This window comes from Chiloscyllium plagiosum, chromosome 22 (assembly GCF_004010195.1).
Source record: "Chiloscyllium plagiosum isolate BGI_BamShark_2017 chromosome 22, ASM401019v2, whole genome shotgun sequence".
Lineage (NCBI taxonomy): Eukaryota > Metazoa > Chordata > Chondrichthyes > Orectolobiformes > Hemiscylliidae > Chiloscyllium > Chiloscyllium plagiosum.
The window spans coordinates 43,688,453-43,707,319 of record NC_057731.1 but is presented as its reverse complement, the minus strand read 5'-3'; the positions used below and the strand labels follow the sequence as shown (position 1 = coordinate 43,707,319).

The 18,867-nt window shown below is 45.4% G+C and overlaps 1 protein-coding gene across 1 annotated transcript in view; it reads right to left on the bottom strand.

Moving 5' to 3' along the window:
• Nucleotides 1–1,979: 1,979 nt before the first annotated feature.
• Nucleotides 1,980–18,867, bottom strand: part of LOC122561268 (pancreatic lipase-related protein 2-like) — a 24,080-nt gene continuing 7,192 nt past the window's right edge. Inside the window, exons 4-13 of the mRNA XM_043712905.1 lie at nucleotides 17,373–17,498; nucleotides 15,956–16,090; nucleotides 15,112–15,220; nucleotides 14,454–14,573; nucleotides 12,574–12,693; nucleotides 10,249–10,367; nucleotides 7,491–7,620; nucleotides 6,155–6,266; nucleotides 3,523–3,690; nucleotides 1,980–2,424 (exon numbers count right to left, since the gene is read on the bottom strand). Coding sequence (XP_043568840.1) covers nucleotides 2,355–2,424; nucleotides 3,523–3,690; nucleotides 6,155–6,266; nucleotides 7,491–7,620; nucleotides 10,249–10,367; nucleotides 12,574–12,693; nucleotides 14,454–14,573; nucleotides 15,112–15,220; nucleotides 15,956–16,090; nucleotides 17,373–17,498 — 1,209 coding nt within the window. The 3' untranslated portion in view covers nucleotides 1,980–2,354. The remainder of the gene's footprint in view (nucleotides 2,425–3,522; nucleotides 3,691–6,154; nucleotides 6,267–7,490; nucleotides 7,621–10,248; nucleotides 10,368–12,573; nucleotides 12,694–14,453; nucleotides 14,574–15,111; nucleotides 15,221–15,955; nucleotides 16,091–17,372; nucleotides 17,499–18,867) is intronic.

Sequence of the window (18,867 nt, the reverse complement as noted above, 5' to 3'; positions counted from 1 at the left end):
GCAAGGGGAGGGCGAGGAGAGGGTGAGGGGAGGGCGAGGGAAGGGCGAGGGGAGTGTGAGGAGAGTGTGAGGGGAGGGTGAGGGGAGAGCGAGGGGAGTGTGAGGGGAGTGTGAGGGGAGGGTGAGGGGAAGGTAAAGGGAAGGTGAGGGATGGGCGAGGGAATGGTAAGGGGAGAATAAGGGGAGGGTGAGGGGAGGGTAAGGGGAGGGGAAGGTGAGTGCAGAGAATGACCTCCAACACCATCAGCCCCTCCAATCCCACTCTGACATTATCATCCCCACTGTCCCTAAACCCACTTCCCACCTTCACTGCCACCATCTCCCACCTTTGCTGCCCCCAACCCCAACCCAGCCTTCCTGGGCAGCCTCCTAGTGGTCCCCAGTGGTAAACCTCCACAGCCCAGTCAGGTGGGCATTGATGGTGACATCAGTGGCAATGTCCATTCCTGCAGCAATTGAGCTCCCTACATTCCATAACCAGTACCATTCCCACCGATCGCGTATCTAATTAACCCAGATATCCCTGAACAAAACTGCCTGAGGGGCATCAACAGCATCATGCATCCTCCCCCAAGACCCCACCCTCTTGTGGCTTCTCCCTCTGATTCGCTCGCCAGCTCTTGTCCTGCTCATTTTTGATAACTGCCCTGGGGGAGGAAAACGCATTGATTTCCTCTGGAACATCATGCCCCTCTCCCACTGCCAGGCAAATGGGCTCAACTCCTGCCTTGCTTCCTGTGATGGGCCTGTAGAAGGTCCTAACCTTATGTCTTCTTGTCTATTTGCCTGTCTCTCTGGCTTTCTTTCTATCTCTTTCTCCCTCACTCTCTCTTCTCTCTGTCTACTTTGTCCTTGTTTATTCTCTTCCCAACAGTTGCCCCTTTCTGTCTCGCAAGCTCGTACATTTCTAGATGCTCTCAACTTCTCCCTCTGCCATTCCCTCATTCACTCATTTTTTCACACTCCATAGCGGCCACATGTTGACAGATCCACTGTATCAGTTACAGATTTCATTAACTTTCAAAATAGTCATTTTCAAAAATAAACAGAGCATTAAAACTATATTCATTCGCATTTCAACATGTTCTCACTCTTGACTATCGTAAATCTCACACTGAGAATCTCCTCAAAAACAGCTCATTATCCTGATATGTCAGTCTCAGCCTTTGTCCAGCATGATCACAGTTAACGCTTCCTGCCCTAAATGTTTACATGTTTAATGGAAGTGTAGCAAGAGCTTTACTTTCAATTTAAAAGAGTTGAGGGAGCTTTACTCTGTATCTAACCCCATGCCATATCTGCCCTGACAGTGTTTGGTGGACTGTGGTTTCATCATGCTGTATTGAACATGTGGTATTCTATCACGCTTCAAAGCTCACTTTGAAAAGTCTATTTTCATCAGCACCAGTTGTGAATTCCAAGTACAACTGCCAACTCCCATTACACAGAATTGAACTCCATTTCACCAGTAGTAAAACCCCCATGGACAAAACCCATTTCCTTCACTCGTGCAGTAACAATCCCAATGGACACAAATCCCAATCCCTTCATTCCCACTGTACGCAATCCCAATGGACACAAACCATTCCTATTCATTTCCACTGTACACAATCCCAATGGACACAAGTCCATTCCTGTTTATTCCCACTGTACACAATCCCAATGGACACAAGTCCATTCCTGTTTATTCCCACTGTACACAATCCAAATGGACACGAGCCCATTCCTGTTCATTCCCACTGTACACAATCCCAATGGACACGAGCCCATTCCTGTTCATTCCCACTGTACACAATCCCAATAGATACAAGCCCATTCCCATTTATTCCCACTGTGCACAATCCCATTGGAGACAGATCCTTTCCCATTCATTCCCACTGGACAATTGGCCAGTGCTCCTGTAGTTCTGTGTTATCTGTTCATTCGCTGCCTTTTGAATTTCTGTAGAAAGATTAAATTAGTCAACGAGCAAGTTGCCTTTTTTTAAAATTTAATTGATACAGAAGGCTGGATCCAAGTGAATCTAATCAATGATGATTGAAATCTGTTTCTGTTGGAGGAATCCACTCCAGCTGTGTGTGCAGGAATATGAAATCAAACTGGAACGATGCTTTGACAGGAATGATCTGACCTCATCGGATTTTCCGATGTACAGTTTGTCGAGGATTTTGAAATATTCCTTTACCATTCAATTCTCTGTGACCTTGATTTGTGTTATTTCCCCTTCTCTTCGATTCCAAATTTCCCAGGACAATTCACAGAAACATTCAGGACAGAATTGGGAATGGAAGAGTTGTCTCTGTTTCTCTCACAGACAGATTTGGTGTGTAGTTCAATCAGCACAGATTGTTTTTCTACGAGGTGCAGGGAGTGAGAGTTTGCAGAGTCTCCTCTTTAACCATCTCATTCCCACAAAAACGGAAACTATCAGGAAAAATAAGGAACAGGCATTACAAAGTTTGTATAAGACTGTGAAAATCAAATTTGGGAAAGTTACGTTAGCATTTCATTCATCCCATTTTATCCCTGCCTTCCACTTTACAATTAGGAACCCAAGAACATTGCGCCTCTCGATGTTATTCTATTGGTCAATTAAATATTGTTTAATCAGTATCTAAACTCTATCCAAATATGCTCCCTAATACCCTCTTATAAGCATGACCATCAAAATTCACCAACAGTGCAAAATTCCCTCAACATTGACCCTCTGATAGTGCAATGCTCCCTCAGTACTGACCCTTTGATAGTGCAGGACTCCCTCAATACTGTGCCTTCAACAGTGCAGCATTCTTTCAGTACTGACCCTTCAATTGTGCAGTATTCCCTCAGTACTGACCCTCTGACAGTGCGGCACGCCCTTAGTACTGACCTCTGAAAGTGCGGCACTCCCTCAGTACTGACCCTCTGACAGTGCGGCACTCCCTCAGTACTGACCCTCTGAAAGTGCGGCACTCCCTCAGTACTGACCCCCTGACAGTGCGGCACTTCCCCAGTACTGACCCTCTGACAATGCAGAACTCCCTCAGCACTGACCCTCTGACAATGCGGCACTGCCTCAGTACTGACCCTCTGACAGTGCGGCACTGCCTCAGTAATGACCCTCTGACAGTGCAGCACTCCCTCAGTACTGACCCTCTGACAGTGCAGCACTTCCTCAGTACTGACCCTCCGACAGTGCGGCACTTCCTCAGTACTGACCCTCTGACAGTGTGTACTTTGACTGTTCTGTCAGCAAAGATTATGGATTTCATTGGTTTGTGGTTTGGAATCTGGCATATTTTATAAAAGGAGTCACTAAGCTTAGTGAAGCCCCACTTGCCCCCATAAAGAAGCCTGCTCTTTCCTTCTCTTCAGATGCTGCCTGACCTGCTGTGCTTTTCCAGCACCACTCTGATCTAAACTCTGGTTTCCAGCATCTGCAGTCCTCACTTTTGCCCCATAAAGAAGCCTCCTTGTCATTACTGGGTGAATTCTACCACTCGCTGTCTTCACCTGTGAATCCATTGTTGGGCACTGACTGACCTGGTGTGGTCCTTCGCTCGCACTAAGGTGATGCTCTCAGCTCCGAGCTTGGGTTGGAAGATGTTGATCACATTGTTGTTCCACAGAAACTTCACTTTGGTAACATCACCCACATCATGTTCTGCATCAATGAGCGCCCAATATGTTTTGCCTGGATGGAGTTTCGTTCTGGAATAAAGTAAAATGTCCCTGACTCAAACTCCTGCTGCATTTCCTGCTCAGTGTCCCTGTTACTGATCGGGGGTGGGGGATGGGATGGGTGGGGGTTGGGGGGGGAGGTGGAGGGGGGAGGTGGAGGGAGGTGGGGAGGGGGTTAGGTGGGGAGCATCCTATCCTTCAACTGGGTCACTACAGGAAGCAGCTCCCAAAGCAGAGCATCGAAAGTAGAGTTTGACCCAATGCACTGAATATCCCCTCACCAAGAATTATAATGAGGTACTTTATTACTTAATAAAAAGACAAATATATTAACAAAGGATACTTTGATAAAGGAATGTGCATAGGCTTGATACAAGCTCCCTCCCAACATAGGCTAGGTGTGTTTGAACGAAGAGTACATTGCATGTAAAATACAGCCGTTGCACAGCTCCCCTCCCCTCCCCCATACCCATCCCAAGCTGCCCACTGTAATCGGCGACCCAGCCCCCATTTTTCAATACATCATAGTTTGCCAAATGTGTTTTTGTTACTAAGCCAACTACCTGGAATGTTCAAAGAATCCCTGCAGTGTGGAAACAGGCCCAACAAGTCCACACCGATCCTCCGAAGAGTATCCCACCCAAACCCACTTCTCTACATTTACTCCTGACTAATGCACCTAACCTAAGCATCCCTGAACATTATGGGCAATTTAGCAGGGTCAATTCCCCAAACTTGCACATTTTTGGACTGTGGGAGGAAACCAGAGCACCCGGAGGAAACTCACACAGACACCGGGAGAATGTGCAAACTCCACACAGAGAGTTGCCCGAGGCTGGGATTGAACCCAGGCCCCTGATGTCATGAGGCAGCAGTACTAACCACTGAGCCACCTTGTTATGCTGCCTTTGCCATGATAAGAGTGGTCTAGCCAGGCAGGAATGGGAAGATCGATTTTTTTTAAAACCCTAACTTGATAAAAGGCAGGAAGGGGGAAGTCATACCCTTTCAAGAGGGAAGCTTGAACTTACTGAGGACAACTCCCCCAAGGGGGTATGATCAGTGAGTTTGCAGCTGACACAAAAATTGATGGTGTGGTAAATAGTGAGGAGGAATACCACGGGGTGGCTCAGTGGCTCAGTGGTTAGCATTTCTGCCTCACAGTGCCAGGGACATGGATTCGATTCCCATTTCTTCCTACAGTCCAAAGATTTGCAGGCCAGGTGAATTGGTCATGCTCAATTGCCCATAGTTAGGTGCATTAGTCAGGAGTAAATATAGGATGGGGAGTGGGTCTGGGTGGGTTGTTCTTTGGAGAGTCACTGTGGACTTGTTGGGCCGGATGGGCTGTTTCCATACTGTAGGGAATCTAATCTCAGACTACAGGGTAACATCGATGGGGCTTGTCAAACGGCTGAACAGTGATGAATGGAGTTTAATCCTGAAAAGTGTGAGGAGGTTCTCTTTGGGAGCACAAACAAGGCGGGAGAGTACACGTTGAATGGTGGGACCCATAAAGTACGGAGGATCAGTGGAACCTTGGTGTGCATGTCCATGGACCCTTGAAGGCTGCAGGATCAGCAGATAAAGTGGTTAAGGCAGCCTGTGTGATATTTGTCTTCATTAGCTCGAACATTGAATACAAAAGCAAGGATTTTATGACAGAGCTTTATATAACATTAGTGAGACCACAGCTGGAGTACTGTGTGCAATTCTGGTTACCATACTAAAGGATTGCACGAGAGAAAGTGCAGAGGAGATTCACCAGGAAGTTGCCTGGGCTGGAATAATTCAGCTACGCAGAGAGACTTGATAGGCTGGGGTTGTTTTCCTTAAGCAGAGTAGGTGGAGGGGAATCTGATTGAGCTGAACAAGATTCTGAGGAGCACAGGTAGATAGGGATAAACTTTTCCCTTCAGTAGAGGGATCATTAACCGGGGACATGGTTTTAAGGAAAGCAGCAGGAGGTTTCAAGTGGATTTGTGCAAATATATCATGGAACTCACAGACTACAAACAGGCCGGAACCTGCAAATATTTAAGGAGGATTTAGATGAGCAGATGAAACATCATACATATATGGCTTTTGGGCCAAGTGCTGGAAAATGGGATGAGAATAGATGCATGTTTTTTGATTGGTGTGGACATGATGGGCCCAAGGGTCCTTTCTATGATGTAAAACGCTATGAGGCCAAGATGCCTCCCTTCAATCTTTCCAACCTGTTCCTCAAAACCAGTTTCCCCATAACCCCTGTCACCCCTTATCTGCCCAACCATTTAGCTTGTGACTGACCACTTTGGTAGTGCCCACCACCTAGTTCTGGTGCTACTGGTCTTGCTGGAGCTGCCAATCAGATTATCTGGGGTTGGGGGAGATCATTTCCCCCAAGACCACAGAACAGGGTCTATCAGCCACCAATTGAGTGTGAGACCCTCCCTCTTAAAATCCAGGTCAATGACAATCCAATAGACATGTTGGAAATAGTGGCACTTACTTGGTGATTTGATGCTGTCGAGTGTTCCCTTTGGATCCATACAAAGCAACATTCAAAATCCCAGAAACAGAGTGGGAACCAGACAGTGTCACAGACACATTGTAACGCCAAACTGAGAGAGTGATGAGAACACAGAAAGGGGTTAAAGAATTATACAACCCAGTGTGACTGTAATGTTGGATAGTTGTGGTAGGATTTAGATATTGAGGCCTGGGTCTGTATGTGATCTATCAGATCTACTGAGAGGTTTGAATGAGTGTCAAGTGAGTGAGGAAGAGATTGGTGGGAGCATGATGTTTAGGGAGCATGTGATTGGATGGAGTGAAGGTTGAACGAGCGAAGTGAGGTTTGATGAAACGAGGGTGGAGTTTGAAGGAGTGAGGTGAGGTTTCAGGCAGTGGGTGTGAGGTTAGAGAGATTGCAGGTTAAGGGAGTCTGACTGATGGTTGACAGAGTGAGTGTGGGGGCAGTGTAGGGGTGGCATGGTGACTCAGTGGTTAGTATTGCTGCCTCATAGCACCAGGGTCTCAGATTCGATTCTAGCCTTGGTGACTGTCTGTGTGGAGTTTGCACATTCTCCCTGTGTCTGCGTGGGTTTCCTCCAGGTGCTCCGGTTTCCACCCACACTCCAAAGATGTGCAGGTCAGGTGAATTGGCCATGCTAAATTGCCCATAGTGTTAGGTGCATTTGCAGAGGGAAATGGGTCTGGGAGGGTTGGTGTGGACTGATTGGGCCAAAGGGCCTGTTCCAACACTGTAGGAATTCTAATCTAATCTAATCTAGAATGCGAGAGGGTTGAAGAAGAAAGGATTGACAGAGTGAGTGTGAATGCTGATGAAGTGAGTATGATAACTGAGGCAGTGAGGGTCAGGTGAGTACGAGGGCTGATGGATTGAGGGTCGTGTGCCGGCTGAGCGAGTGAAGGTTAGGTAGTGTGAGGGCTGAGGGACTGAGAGTCAGAGTAGTGTGAGGGTTGGGTGAGTCTGAGGGCTGAAGGAGTGACAGTCGGGGTAGTGCGGGGCTGAGGGAGTGAGGGTCGGGGTAGTAGTGAGGGTTGAGGTAGTGTAAGGGCTGAGGGAGTGAGGATCATGGTCATATGAGGGTTGAGGGAGTGAGGGCCAGGTAGTGTGAGGGCTGGGGGAGTGAGGGTCGGGTGAGTGTGAGGGCTAAGGGAGTGAGGGAAGGGGTAGTATGAGTGTTAAGTGCCAAGGGTGTTCTTTTAGTTTTATAGGAGAGGGATAGGATCGGGATGTGGGGAGGTTATTTGTTGCTGGGAAACTCTGAGGCTAGTGAGGACAAACTGCAGAGGGTTAACAAACTGCTCCTGATGCTCACCTCCATAGGGGCTGGATTCTCCTGTTCGAAGGTAGAAGGTCTGGTGTAGAAGCCCAGGTGCTGGGCGATATGGCCCGATCGTGTAGCCCATAGTTGGACAGCCTTCAGCTGGGCATGCAAAGCATTCCTCCTGGAACACACACACAGAAAATCTTCAGGTTCACATCGCCACCTACATCAGAGATCAGCTTTACTCCCAACAGTGCAGGAACCAGTGCAGAGAACGATCCCAAATACTAGTGACAAAGGCCCAAATACTAGTGACAAAGGCCCTGATAATGGCCAATCAGTCTGCAGACCTTGCATCTGTATTCGGGGGATTCTGTCAGACTCCACACTGCCCAGCGTTCAACAGCAAACTGCCTGACAATCCATCAGAGAGTCTCAGGAAAGCCCTGGATCTAGACGCCCATGGGTGGGGGAAAGTGGAGTTCTCAAGTAAATAATTTGAGATAATCCATTTTGCAGGATTGGTTTTGTGAATCCCCCTGTATGATGTCAAAAGAGACCATTCTCCCAGTCCACCCATCCAGAGAGTACATTTCCAAAGCAGAATGGAGCACAGCTGAAGAGTCGCTGGAGGGCAAGTGAGAAACAGTTTTAGTGTTTTAGACCAGGGCTCGGGAAGTAGCAGATAGCTCACTGGCACCACCCAATGGCAGCAAAGAACCTTTCAGTTGGGCTCATTGCTGGGAATACAGCCTAAAAGCTGAACTGATCAAAGTGGAACAATTGGCATAGTTGGTCAATGCAGAAAGGAATCTTTCCACATCTTTTCCTCTTGCTTTACAGATTGAGAGGTTACATTTGAGCACTCAGTCATCTCCTTTTCTCACAAATTCTCGGTGAACTCTGTGCAAACTGTTAGCAAAGATCCAGCTCAACAGACTGACACACGTACTGCAAAAATGCCCAATGCCTCAAATTCGATCCCTCAGCAGATGATTCAAGCTCCCTTGGAAACAGTGTGCAGCAACCACTGTCCCCACCAAACACTCCTAGAGCAAGCAAAGCGTAGGGTTAGATACAGAGGAAAGCTCCCTCTACTCTCTTAAACTGAAATTAAAGTTCCTTGACACTGTCCACATTAAACACTCCCAGAACAGGTATAGCACAAGATTACATACAGGTTAAAGCTTCCTCGACTTTTTAAAACTGGAAGTAATGCTCTCTCTAACTTTTTAAAACTGAAAGCTCTTCCTCCTCTTTAAAACTGAAGTAAAGGTCTCTCGACTCTTTGAAACTAAAATTAAAGCTCCCTTAACTCTTTGAAACTGAAAGTAATGCTCTCTCGACATTGTAGCTATCAAACACTCCAGGACAGGTACAGCACAGATTTAGATACAGAATAAAGCTCTCTCTAATCTGTCCCCATCAAACACTCCCAGAATAGGGACAACACATGTTTAGAAACAGAGTAAAGCTTTCTCTACTCTTGTATATGGAGAGTAAAGCTGCCTCCACACTATCCCCATCAAACACTCCCAGGACAGGGAAAGCATGGGGTTAGATACAAAGTAAAGCTCACTCTACTTTTTTAAATGGAAAGAAACAAAATACACTGTCCCCATCAAATGCACCCTGGACAGATACAGCACATAGGAAAATAGAATGTAGGAATAGCAGCAGGTCAGTCAGCCCTTCAAACCTGCTTTTCCATTCAATATGATCATGCGGATCATTCGACTGTTCCCGCATTCTCCCCATACCCTTTGATCCCCTTAGCCCTAGGAAATGTATCTAACTCCTTCTTGAAAACATTCAATATTTTGACCTCAGCTGCTTTCTGTGGCAGAGAATGCGGCAGGCTCACCACTCTCTTGGTTAATAAATGCCTCTTCATCTAAATTCTAAGTGGCCTACCCCCCCTATCCTTAAACTGTGACCCCTAGTTTTGGCCTCCCTCATCATCAAGAACACCCTTCCTGTGTTAATACTGTCTACTTCTGTTAGAATTTCACAGGTTTCTATGAGAGACTCATTCATGCTCCTAATATAGTCCTAAGTGATCTCTGCAGTGTCCATTCATACCTCAGTTCTGTTATAGAGAAAGCGAGGACTGGAGATCAGAGTCGAAATGTGTGGCACTGGAAAAGCACAGCCGGTTAGGCAGCATCTGAGGAGCAGGAGAGTTGACATTTCGAGCATAAGCTCTTCATTAGACATGCCATTCCAGGAATTAGTCTGGTATATCTTTGTTGCACTCCTCCATAGCCAGAACACCCTTCCTCAGATAAGGAGATCAAAGTTGCACAGAATACTCCAAGTGTGGTCTCACTAAGACCCTGTATAATTGCAGCAAGACATCCCTCCTCCTATACCGAATCCTCTCACTATGAAGGCCAATGTATCATTTACCTTCTTCACTACCTACTGCACCTGCATGCCTACTGTGCACAAAGATATCCAATATCCAAGTTCATTTGCAGAGCACCCAGTTTCCCCAGTGTATTGCCAGTCAGATAACAATCTGCCAGAGGTAGATACTGAGTAAAGCTTCCTGTTTCTGATCATTCAGAGGCTTTTTCTTTTATCAGGACTCATTTGTAATGAGTTGTTTAGTTTGGCGTTCTCTGTGTTGTCTATGAGTAGCTGCTCACAGCTGATCTTATTGATCTTCCCTCTGTACGTAAGCCCTGTTGTGCTTGTTTGAAGTTTGATGTTGAAGGGTTCTCTATAGTTCCCTGCTATTTAGTTTGATTGGTAAATGCTGCTAGGAGTATAGATGAGTGAGCCGTACTCCCTCTCTCATACTTACTGCCTGAAACTCTTTCTCACTGCCACAGGGAAAGGCCAAAAAACCATCAGGTGACACAACACTCTCCGAAAAATATCGAACTGCACGGAAGTGGTTGCAGGAAATGAAGTTCTTTGTACCTGAAAATTAATTAATAATCATAATTAATAATGCATAATGAATTCTGTGCAACTTTGATGCACCTGGAGGCTGGTTCTGGATCTGTTGAACAAGGAGACCCAGGAATACAGATGTGACACAGGACCAGCACTGTCTTTGTCTTTTCAATGTGTGGGTATGAATGTTTTCACAGTTCAAGAGTGACAGTAAACCTCAATGAGGAAATTGTCATCTTCTGGAACATTCTGTCACGAGGTGCTGGGTCTATGACCTCAGGGGAAATGGCTGCACATGTAGTGATATTTCCTGCTTAAGAGGCAGATCAAACTTATTTTAAACTGATGTGGAGGTGCTGGTGTTGGACTGGGGTGGACAAAGTTAGAAATCACACAACATCAGGTTATAGTCCAACAGGTTTATCTCATAGTACAAGCTTTCGTCGCGCTGCTACTTCACCAGGTAGCTAGCCTGCTGGACCATAACCTGGTGTTGTGCAATTTTTAACTTTGTTTTTAAATGTTATTCACAGGGTATGGATGTTGCTGTATTTATTGACTATCCTAACTGTCTCACTCAACCACTTCAGAGGGCAATTAAGAGTCAGCCATATTGTTGTCAGTCTGGAGTCGTATGTAGGCCAGACTGGGGAAGGATGGCAGATTACCTTCCCTGAAGAGCATCGTGAATTCTTAAGATTATTGTTTTATTCCAAATTAATCTTAACTTAAATTTGTCCAGGTGCTCTTTTGAAATTTGAACTTTTGGCTGGATTACTAGTCTGGTTCCCTGGATTACCAGTGAACCAAAATAACCTCCATGACACCGGTTGCTATACAAATGAAGAGGTTTAAAGAATGCTGTTATGGTTGTATCTTCCTGCACTTTTAGAAAGCAGGATGAGGTGCTGGTGGGATGAACAATCTGACGGGTTGCACCATGAATTCTCCATCATTAACCAGAACTGTCTGTCTCCTGGCCAAGAGGTTTTTGTCTTACACACCAGGGAGGGAGATGGTTTACTCAAGTGAAAATATGGGGGGGTAGGGTGTGTGAGGGGGGAATGGGGGTGGGATGGGTTGTGGTGTCAGGAATCCAATAAGATATTTACTCAGTACTCCAGTCTCCATGTATCAGGACTGTCCACAAGTGGAACATAAACACAAACCTCCTGATTTTGAACAAGGACTGTCCAAACAAGCCCAGTATCAATCTAGATAGAAAAGGATGAGACCCAACATTCCCTCATCATGACACCAGCATCTTAAACAATCAATTTTGTACTCCAGCATGGATACAATGGGCTGAATGGCCTGTGCTATGATGTATTGATGTTTCTGTGACTGTCTCAGCTCCTGCAGGGAAATCTTACAGACAATACCCCAGTGATTAGGCCACTTTTGGAATAAGGGCTTATGCCCGAAACGTCGATTCTCCTGTTCCCTGGATGCTGCCTGACCTGCTGCGCTTTTCCAGCAACACATTTCCAGCTCTGATCTCCAGCATCTGCAGACCTCACTTTCTCCACTTTTGGAATACTGCATGCAACTCAGGTCTCCCTGCTATGGGAAAGATGCTGTTAAACTGGAAAGGGTTGAGAAAAAATTTACAAGGATATTGCCAGGATTGAAGGGTTTGAGTTATAGGGAGAGGCTGAATAGACTGGGGCTTCTTTCCCTGGAGTGTCAGAGGCTGAGGGGTGACCTTATAGAGGTTTATAAAACCATGAGGGGGCATGGCTAGGGTAAATAGCCAAGGTCTTTTTCTCAGGTTGGGGGAGTCCAAAACTAGAGGGCATAGGTCTAAGGTGAGAGGGGAAAGGTTTAAAAGGAACCTACGGGACAATGTTTTCACATAGAGGGTGGTACATGTATGGAATGAGCTGCCAGAGGAAGTGGTAGAGACTGGTACAATTACAACATTTAAGAGGCAACTGGATGGGTCTATGAATAGGAAGTGATTAGAGAGATTTTGGCCAAGTGCTGGAAAATGGGACTAGATTAAGTAAAAATATTTGGTCAGCATGGACATGTTAGATCAAAGGGTCTGTTTCTGTGCTATATGATTCTATGACTTTATGACTCTATGACAAAGGTACGTGCTTTGATGTCAGCAGAGAACCCGGAGGGCTGCTTAAGATTGAACACCCTTTCCCTCGTACCCTGGCTCTGCTTGGTGTTCCCAGCAGCAGAGTCTGCCTGAGGAACAATGCCACCACCTGGAACTTACCCTGCCATAACCCATCAATGTCCAGGATTGTTGAAAGGATGTTCTTGCTGCAGCCTGGCATGTCCTCACCACCATTTGGGTAGAAGTCCATGTGTCCACAAGCCTGAAACATCCCGAATCCTGTAGCAGGAGACAGTTGTTCAGAGTGATCCACAGAGAGAGGATTCCACTCACTCATACAATCACTAATGAAGCTACAAAATAGTGTCAACAGCATGTTAAACAGCAGAAACAGCAAACTCCAGGCAAATTTCAGAACCATCTGATCAGATGAAAACTCCACAATCCTGCCAAATCCAGTCATACATGGTGGTGGATAATTTATATTGAAAGAGAAGGATCCATTAATATCCTCATCCTCAATGATGGGGAAGCCAGTGCATCCATGTGAACGACAAGCCTGAGCTGTTGCAACTTTAGCCAGAAGTACCAAGTGCATGATCTATCACAACTTCCTCCTGAGGTCCCCAGGCCCATGGTCTCCAACTAATCAGATTTACTGCACATGAACTGGTTGGAGGTGCTGGATATTGCAAAGGCTATAGGCCTTGTCACAAAGCTAGTCCCTTATTTTTTCTAAAAGCTGTTCCCTGGATACTCTGTCCTTGATTTTCTTTCAGAGGGGTAATAAACCAGGCCAGGCTTTGAATGGTCTGGTTTGGTACAGAGATGAATAGAATTTTGCAAAGCCTTTTGTTTATGTGTAAACAGATGAGACTTCAGGCCAAACTGGTCATGTTTTAGAAATGACCTCTATAAAGAAAGGGGAGTGGTCAGCTCTCTGGCTGAACAGTTTAGTTCAGTCTTGAACTGGTAAGAAATTCAACAGGGAGCTGTGTGGAAACTCTTTCTCTTTCTGCCTTTCAACTTCAACCTGTAAGCATGTGTTCTATTGGGTTTTAAAGGGAGTTGATTTATTAGGACTATTGTGTATATTCAGAACAGCACTATTAAGGCTTGTTTCGATAGACTGAGTTCTGTACGGGTTCTTTTTTCTGTGCTTTGCGTTTTATTGTGTAATTTTGTGAATAAATCTTAAAATCTAGTAGTCAACCTATATAACTTATTCTGGGTAATGTTCACTGTACACTTATCGAAATAAATTGCAAAGTTATGGTCTGGGGCTGTCTGCTTAAGAATGTTTTGAATGGTCTGGCCTAGTCCATAACAGCCATAACAACATTCCAGCCATTGCACTCAGATTTGTGCTGCAGAATGTGCGTTAGTCTGATCTTAGAGCAGGATAAAAGGCTGGCACAATATCGAGGGCTGAAAGGCCTGTACTGTGCTGTAATGTTCTATGTTCTCACACTAGTAAAGAGGCCAAGATGAGTTGTTGCACTCCATCTTGTGCATGGTACACACTGCTGTCTTTATGTGTCAGTGCTGAAGGAAGTGAATGTTGAATATGGTGGATGGGGAGCCAATCAAGTAGACTCCCTTGTCCTGGATGGTGTCAAGTTTCTTGAGTGTTGTTGAAGCTGCACCCATTCCAGCAAGTGGCGAGTATCCCATCAGATTCCTGAGGAAGGGCTTATGCCCGAAACGTCGATTCTCCTGCTCCTCATAAAATACCTGACCTGCTGTGCTTTTCCAGCAACACACTCTCGACTTTGAACTCCAGCATCTGCAGTCCTCACTTTCTCCTAGTATCCCATTACACTCTGCCTTGTAGATGGTGGGCAGGCCTTAATGGGAGAGGAGTTGTTATTCGCCAAAGAATTACAGTAGCATTTTCTACAGCTAACCTTTTGTTTTGTCTCAGGATCCTTAAACTAGTCCGAATACCTTGCCCTGCTCCTGGGCTAATCCTAACAGCCCGTCCTACCCAATCCCCTGTCCGGGTTTCTCTGATTGAATATTTGAGTGGTGACACTTACCAATACTGGGAAATTGGGATGAACCATCCGTGTGAATCACATCAACAAAGAACGCATCCGTGGGATCCAGTCGGACTTCCGGTGGCGTGTTCTGGAAATACGGCTCGACAGGATCAAGCCCTGTGGGATAAATCTGGGATTGTTTGAAGTGTTTTTCAACATATTTGTTAGATTATTCATAACCTTCACAAACAGCAGGGTTAATTCCAGGTTGCTAACTTGGCCTCTTCCCATTCACCCCATCAACCAGCATTCTAATTAATCAATTCCATCTCATTTCACTCAGAAGTTCCTCTCCGAGCCCCCCACCATCCTGACTTGGAAATATATTGCCATTCCTGCAGTGGCCCTGGGTCAAAATCCCTGAACTCTCTCCTTTATAGCATTGAGGATGTGCCCACAACAAAGATTTAAGAAGACAGCTCAGCACCACCTTCACAAGGGCATAAATGGTTGCTCAGCCATTGACACCCACATCCCTTAAACAAATGAGAAAAAAAAACAAATGTATATTGAATAATAGCCCAACAAATAAACACATTTCTATTATGTAAAATGCAAATGTGCTTCTCTTCGACACACAGTCCATGGGATTCCCATTCTTTCTGACTTTCATTTAGACAGCGGTTCATATTAGTTTGAGAATGGAATGAATTACCAGTAATCCGAGGAATGCCTGGTGTCCGTTTCCCCACCTCCCCGGCTGCGTGGGCCCCTAGACTGTGTCCAACCAGGTACACATCAGACATGGTGTAATTATAGTGACTCTGAGGCAGATAAGGAAGAGGCAGAAAGTTAAGTCCACAGACATTTGAAGTAAATTTGAGTATCTTATCAAATCCCTGCTTGAACTCTCTTACTAAATCCCAGTAGAATTTTTCAATATTCGGAGAACAGGAATGAAATCCAGTCCAGGGATAACGTCGGACAGGGGTCACATTGTATCTGCCCCTTCACCTCCTCACCTAACCACTTCCTGTCTGGCCCCAGAATACCTGACTTCAGGTAATGACACAGTGGTAATGCCACTGGATTAGTAATCCAGGAGCTCATGCTGTGGGGAATGGGTTTATCTCCCAGCAGGGTAGCTGGTGGAATTTAAATGCAGTGAATAAGTTGATATATAAGCCAAGTAAACCTCCTTCACTAAAATCCTTTAGAGAAGGAAATCAGCCATAATTACCTAGTCTTGTGACTCTGGACCCATAGCAATATGGTGGAATACTACCTGCCCTCTGAAATGGACTGGTAAGCCACTCAGTTCAGGGGCAATTAGGGATGGGCAACAAATGTTACACTTGCCACTAACACCCACATCCTGTGATTAAAGGAAATTACCACCAATATTTTATACACATCTCTATAGAGTCACTGCTTCTGTTACATTGTAAGCCTATTCTATAGAGTGGCTACCATCTGTTCTATACGGTGATTACTCTATGAGGTATTATTCCTCAATGGGCTGTCTGCACTGGTCTGTAGGGTTGCGGTTGATCACTCACCTCCAGAGTGTCCAGGAAGTATGCAGTTTCCGCACCCACAACTCGGATGTTTTGAGCAGCCTGGCTGTAGGAACATTGTGAACCCCCTCGCCAGTCAACGCAGATACAGTTTACATCATCCACATGCAGAATCATCTTAGAGAGCAGAAAACAGAATCTGACATGAATTTGCTGATCTCATCAATCTGCAGGAACCCACCCTGAGGGGACTGCTTAAAAACACATATGTACAATAAAGACAAAGGCCATTCACTACCATATTGGTGCTTACTCTCCACAAAAAACTACAACTGCTCCCCCCCCCTCCCCAGTTCCCTCCTCCCAGTGAGGGTCACCAACTCTCACTGAATGTAGTCCTGGAGGTTTCATCATTTGACCTTGGTCACCCATATTCCCACTCAATAAGTTGCCTTTTACCGTACCTCCAATATTACAGTATCAATAAAGATAAACAGAGTCACAGAGTCATAGCGATGTACAGCATGGAAACAGACCCTTCGGTCCAACTCGTCCACACCGACCAGATATTCCAACCCAATCTAGTCCCACCTGCCAGCACCCGGCCCATATCCCTTCAAACCCTTCCTATTCATATATCCATCCAGGTGCCTTTTAAATGTTGTAATTATACCAGCTTCCACCACTTCCTCTGGTAGCTCATTCTATACATGTACCACCCTCTGTGTGAAAAAGTTGTTCCTTAGGTCTCTTTTATATCTTTCCCCTCTCACCCTAAACCTATGCCCTCTAGTTCTGGACTCCCCGACCCCAGGGAAAAGACTTTATCTATTTATCCTATCCATGCCTCTCTTACCTTTGTAAGCCTCCATAAAATTGTTGAAAAAGGATGAATAAATATCACACAATCGATTGTAGCACCCAGTGATGTTGGCTCCTGAGGTTTATTGTCTATTCCCAAAGCAATCCTCGAGGGTTGTCAGCCCTATTTCCCATTTGCCATCCCTCTTCTCACTTCAGAAAGTCACCAGGCTTCTATACAGAAACCAGTTACCCCTGACATACCTCCCCAGCTCTCACAGCATGGACACTTCTGCAGCCCTCACCTTACAGATATCACCAGCTCTCACATCTCGCACAGTTCTGTAGTTCACATCTTGCACACACTTCCCCAGCTCACAGCTTGCACACTTTCCCAGTTCACACCTTGCACACTTCTCCACCTCACAATTTGCACACTTCCTAATTTTACATATTACACAGACTCTGGCTGCCACCTTGCACAATGTCCCAACTCACACCTTGCATGCTTCCCCAACACACATCTTGCAGCCCAGCTCACACCTTGCGGGTTTCCCCAGCTCTTATGTACATATCACATGCGACGTACATATCATTATGTACATATCACTATGTACATTTCCCCAGCTCACATGTGATACATATCACCAGCTCTCACCTTGCATAGATCTACAGCCCAGCTGACATCTCCATTTTCCAAGTATCCATGCATGATGAACACTGATTTCTGATCAAGGTCAAAGTTTGAAGCATCTACTGTCTCAGGGTTTGTTCCACTAATTTCCTAAACAAATAACAAGAAACAGGTTGAGATTCAGATTAGAAGTGATCCCCCCTCAAATGTTCGTAATATAGTTGAAGCTGTCACAAGCACATGGTTTGTTTTTCTTGATCCTGATTGGGTGGTCAGTACCAGAGGGACCACGCTCTCTGTATGACCAAAAGAAAGGTTTTCTGTAAAGATCTGATTTTCACAAGATCATGGATTTTCCAGAATTTGATCTAACTTTAAGTCTGTCACCCTCCAAAAGTGTGGGAGCAGATAGATTCATCAGCCAAGCAGATTGAAGAGTCAAGCAGACAATAAAGAACAGGAATTATAACTCCCTTTCTAAGGGCATGCAGGAAATAAAGATCCAGACAGACGCAAGATTAAAAGATTAAATATCATTAATGTCATCATTTTAAAAGTCAAGGATTTTTTTTAGTTTTTGTGGGATATGGCCTTTGCAGCATTTATTGTCCACCCCTAATTTGCCCTTGAGAAGATGCTGGTGAGTTGCCTTCTTGACCTGCTGCTATTCAATGTCAGTGTTGGAGGGAGTGGATGTGGTGCCAATCAAATGAACTGCTTTGTCTTGGCTGGTGTCAATCTTCTTGAGTGTCGTTGGAGTTGCACCCATCAGGGCAAATAGGAAGCATTCCATCACACTCGTGATGAGTAGATGATGGATAGGCTTTTGGGGAGTCAGGAAATTAGTTTCTTGCTGCAGTATTTCTAGCCTCTAACCTGCTATTGGAGTCACTGTATTTTATGGTGAGTCCAGTTGCTTTTCTGGGCAATGGCAACTGCCAGGATGTTGATGGTGGGGGATTCAGCAATGGTAATGCCATTGAATGTCAAGGGTCAGTGATTAGACTGTCTTTTATTGGAGATGTTCATCGCTGAATTGTTCTCTAATGTTTTTATCTGTTTTTCCTGAATTTGTTCAGTGTTTTATCCCTATAGTGCTCTATATTTTTCATCATTGACTTAAGTTGAGGACTGTGTACAGCTACACAAATTCAATGAGTTAAAGCATTCACCAATTGATTTAGCTTCATTAAGTGCCTCTCTCTCCTTGGCTGAAGGGTTCCACTTGGCAAAAGTGAGGACTGCAGATGCTGGAAACCAGAGTTTAGGTCAGAGTGGTGCTTGAAAAGCACAGCAGGTTAGGCAGCATCCGAGGATCAGGAAAATCGACGCTTTGGGCAAAAGCCCTTCATCAGGAATAGAGGCAGGAAGCCTCCAGGGTGGAGAGATAAATGTGGGGGTGGGGCTGGGGAGAAGGTAGCAAAGAGAACAATAGGTGAATGGGGGTGAGGATGGAGGTGATAGGTCAGAGAGGAGGGTGGGGAAAGGTAGCAAAGAGTACAATAGGTGTATGGGGGTG